The sequence below is a fragment of the Ctenocephalides felis genome, unplaced genomic scaffold (assembly GCF_003426905.1).
Source record: "Ctenocephalides felis isolate EL2017-DRISC unplaced genomic scaffold, ASM342690v1 CF-g0.4_SCAFFOLD_01886, whole genome shotgun sequence".
Lineage (NCBI taxonomy): Eukaryota > Metazoa > Arthropoda > Insecta > Siphonaptera > Pulicidae > Ctenocephalides > Ctenocephalides felis.
The window spans coordinates 107,648,352-107,652,758 of NW_020538040.1; the positions used below are offsets into that span (position 1 = coordinate 107,648,352).

Below are 4,407 nucleotides of genomic sequence, written 5' to 3' on the forward strand. Positions count from 1 at the left end.
GGAGATCTAACAAAAAAAGTAAAAAAAATGCCATTTGGCAGTCAAAAATGATCATTAGACATATGCACATCAAATTATCAGATATTTTATAGAGATTTTAACAATAAGTATAAATTTTGTTTGCATTCCTATGGGTTCCGTACCAATATTTATTTGTTAGACGGCGACGTGGCGCTTACGCGCTTTGACATTTTGTCTCTATGCAGTTAAAGCAGTACGATTGCTTTGAAAAAAAATCTTCCAAAATATGCCAAAATAAAGAAAACATTATTTTTTCCAAAAAAAATTAAAAAAAAAAAAAAAAATTTGATTTTTTTTTGAAAAAATTTTTTTTCAAAAAAAGTAATCGTTTTTAAAAAAAAAAAAATTTTTGGTACGGGAAGTTCCAGCAATTTGCCTTAAGGCACGATGCCTTAATTGCCTTAAGACAGAATTCCACTTACAGCTAGTTGAAATTTAAAATAATAAGCAACAATTTTAGGACATACAGCACTGCGTTATTGACGTGCAGTATAATTAATATATTAACACATAATTGCAAATCGCAATGTTTAGAAGATTTAACGAAAACTTTATTTTTGAAATAAATAGTTGAAAATTTTATCTAAATATCTAAATCACAATTATGGTTGATTAAGTCAATTATTATACAATTCGGGAAGGTCGCGCAACTTGCCTTAGGCTAAATGCCACTTTCAACTAGTTATTTATTGGCCTCGCTTACTTAGAGCATTTAACCACCTACAACGTTTAATTTTTATATTTTATATATATTTTTAATTCAACTTCCATCTTATCTTTTTATGCAATTTCAAATTAACAAAAACTCAAATTTTAACTCAACATTTCGCAGTCAGCAACGAGCGTTCGAACGATAAAGACCTCAGTGTTGAATAGTGAGTAATCCGTAGCAGGTAGTTGAAATAGTGACATCATGGATAGCGGACCCTACGGAGAGGGTCCCGACGATGACCGTGAACAAATACAATTAGGTCCGTGCATAGGAAACGCATTGCGTATATGTTATGGAGAAGATATGGAAACTGAATCAAACGCTAATTTAAATAAATTAAATAGTGATGTTACACCTAAAGGAACAATCAATTCAGTGCAAGAAAGTGACGTTGTATCAAACAACGAAATGAATACAATAACAAATCTAGAAACGACTCGAGGGAAAAACAGTGCTAGTGAATATCTCACAGGGGACAAACCTTCCCAAGAAACTATTAATAATAATGAGGTAATTAATATTAATGAAAATTTAAAAACCAACGATAAGATTAATGAGAATACATATGAAAAAAATAATCAATCGAGAAATACTAAAGTATTTAAAACAGTGTCATACACAGAAAAAGACATAGGACCATTTTTAATTTATGTGGAATCGATGAACAAAAACATAGGCAAACTACACCACATGGCATTAGGAAGAAAGATATTTAACAAGCACCCAGAGATGGACAAATATATAAAGGAAATTAAAGCTATCGGAATTAACAAAATCAAAATTGAATGTTATGACTACAAATTCACAAACAAGTTGGTAGCGGACCACATATTCTCAGAGATCGGCGCAAGGGCATATATACCACTATCTACTGTAATAAAAAAGGGAGTAATATACGACGTAGACACCGAGCTATCAGAAGAACATATTTTGAAACATATAAAATCTGAAGTGGAAATATTAGAAGTCAAACGAATTCTTAAAAAACAAAACAACGATTATGTAAAAACGCCCGTATGCGTTCTAACTTTCAGAGGCCAAAGGTTACCTGAGAAAGTAACAATACATGCGGTGAAGTGTCGGGTGAGTCAATACAACAAAATAATCCAATGTTATAACTGTTTACGTTATGGTCACGTGACCACACAGTGTCGAAGTAGTGTCAGGTGCGGACATTGTTCGGGTAACCACAACTACAAGGAGTGCGATAACAGGGAGGAAGAGCCCAAATGTGCATTATGTGGCAATGGACATCAGGCAATTAACAAAAATTGCGAAGTCTACAAAAAACAAATTAAATTAAAGGAAATAATGGAATTTAATAATGCAAGTTATAATGAAGCAAAAAGGATTTTGGAGAACCGCCCCTACGCAAATATAATTACAACTAGACTAGACTTACAAAACAAAAAAGTTTTTCCCGATATTCAAGATCACCAACAACGCACAAGAGATAAAGAACCAGAAAATACGGAAGTGAATCAGCCCAAGAAACGAAGACTACACAATACTAGCGTTGAGACACCAGCCATAGACAACAGCATTAAAAACTCTAATAATAACAATAAAACAGAAAACGATGCACGAAAAGCGTCACCTAATATAAATAAAATACCATTTAAAAAAAATGAAAACGTAAATACGAAAATGACAAAAGAGGACAACAGAGATAAAACGAAAGAGAAGGATGTTAGAACGACAAATATACAGAAAAGAGGAATACAACCAAATCCAAGCACACCAGAGCAAATATCTCTGAATCACATAATCAAAAGACTAAAGGATGTTTTTAACCCTACCAACCAAAAAAATAATCAAGTGCTAATGGCCATAATTAATCGGATGGAAAGAGATCAGATAAACCTAACAAATCCGAAATGACAAGAATGACACAGGAATTGAAAATATTGCAATACAATTGTAGATCAGTGTTTGCCAACAAAGGCAGCATTGAACATTTTCTATACGAGAAAAAGATTCAAATAGCGGCCTTCTCAGAAACATGGTTAAAAGGTGGTAACAACTGCACTTTCAGAGGTTACAAGATCTTCCGCAACGATAGAAATGATGGATATGGAGGTACGGCTATAATAGTCAAGGATAATATCACGGTACTCAATACAGAGAACATTAATATAGGCACAATAGATGTAAGCAAGTGCCAAATCAAAAGAATAACACTTATGTTCTGTAACACCAAATTGACCATTATATCCATTTATGTTGCACCAAACAGCAATATCTCAGTAAGTCAATGGAATCATATATTGTCACAGTTCCAAAACCCATTCATTTTGTGCGGAGATTTTAACGCTCACCATTATGCATGGGGAGGTAAATGGAATAGCAAAATGGGAAATAATTTACTAGAATCCGTAGAGTCCAATGACTTATTTATACTCAATGATGGAAATCCAACTTTGAGATCTAAAAACAATTTTACAGCAGTTGATATATCATTTTGCTCTCAGGACATAGCGCACAAAATAGACTGGAGTGTAATCGATGAGTCTCTGGGCTCAGATCATTACCCCATAATTCTAACTCTGAAACAAAAAGAAGTTCCACAACTCCAAAATAACGATCTTGGATGGAACCTCAATAAAGCAGACTGGGAAAAGTATCAAATACATCTAGAAGATGAACTAAATGGATTTTGTGTAAGTGACCCCGTAAAAGCGTACACAGATTTTATACGGAAAATTAACTCAGCGGCAGAAAAAAGCATTCCAAAAAGGAAAAAATTGATAAATACTAAGTTCATTAAACCAGTGTGGTGGGATGACGAATGCAATCAGCTAATAAAGGAACGGAGAGAGGGTGAAAAAGCTTATAGACAGGAATCCAACTATAAAAACTATTTAACATGTGAGAATATAAACAAGAAAATCAAAAACATTTTCAGGAAGAAGAAAAAAGACAGTTGGAAGGAATACGTCAATAAATTGAATCCAAATACTTCAGTTAAAGAAATATTTGGAATGATCAGACGTCTCAAGAAACACACGAACGGGACCGACACATATAGTAATATCCCTGAAGAAATTAGTGAGGAAATCATCGACTATCTATCACCACCGGTTGCCAAAAATGACTTAGGCAATGGAAATAAAACTGTCCTGGAAAGAGAAACAAACAATCTGATGGAACCATTCTCATTGTGGAAACTGGAAATAGCTATCAAGAGGAGCAACAACACAGCTCCTGGAACAGACGGCATATCATATTCAATGATTGCAAATTTGACACCACAAGCTAAAAGTATACTGGTAGATATAATTAATAAAGTGTGGCTGAATCCAGTAGCAATAGAAGATTGGGGGCAACAAGTGATAATACTTATCAGAAAAATGAATAAACACCCAAATTTAGTTTCATCGTATAGACCCATATCTTTGGCTTCCTGCATTGCAAAAGTCAAAGTCAAATATAGAATGATCAAGAGAAGATTAGAATGGTGGGTAGAAAAGTATGACATACTTCCCAAATCCCAATGTGGATTTAGAAAGGGCATGGGAACATATGACAACCTAACGATCTTTATATCAGATCTATATCTATCAATGGCAAAAAACAACTATGTCGTTGCTCTATTTAGCGAAATTAAAGGTGCGTACGATAACGTCCTCCCAGAGGTGCTGGAAGATACTCTGGCTAACACTGGACTACCAGGA

The 4,407-nt window shown here is 34.0% G+C and overlaps 1 protein-coding gene across 1 annotated transcript; it reads left to right on the top strand.

The window, feature by feature from the left end:
• Window positions 1–934: 934 nt before the first annotated feature.
• Window positions 935–2,614, top strand: LOC113375656 (putative uncharacterized protein DDB_G0267716). Its single transcript, XM_026615581.1, has 3 exons — window positions 935–1,243; window positions 1,883–1,990; window positions 2,039–2,614. Exons 1-3 carry the CDS (start codon window positions 935–937, stop codon window positions 2,612–2,614), a joined length of 993 nt encoding a protein of 330 aa, XP_026471366.1.
• Window positions 2,615–4,407: the final 1,793 nt, after the last annotated feature.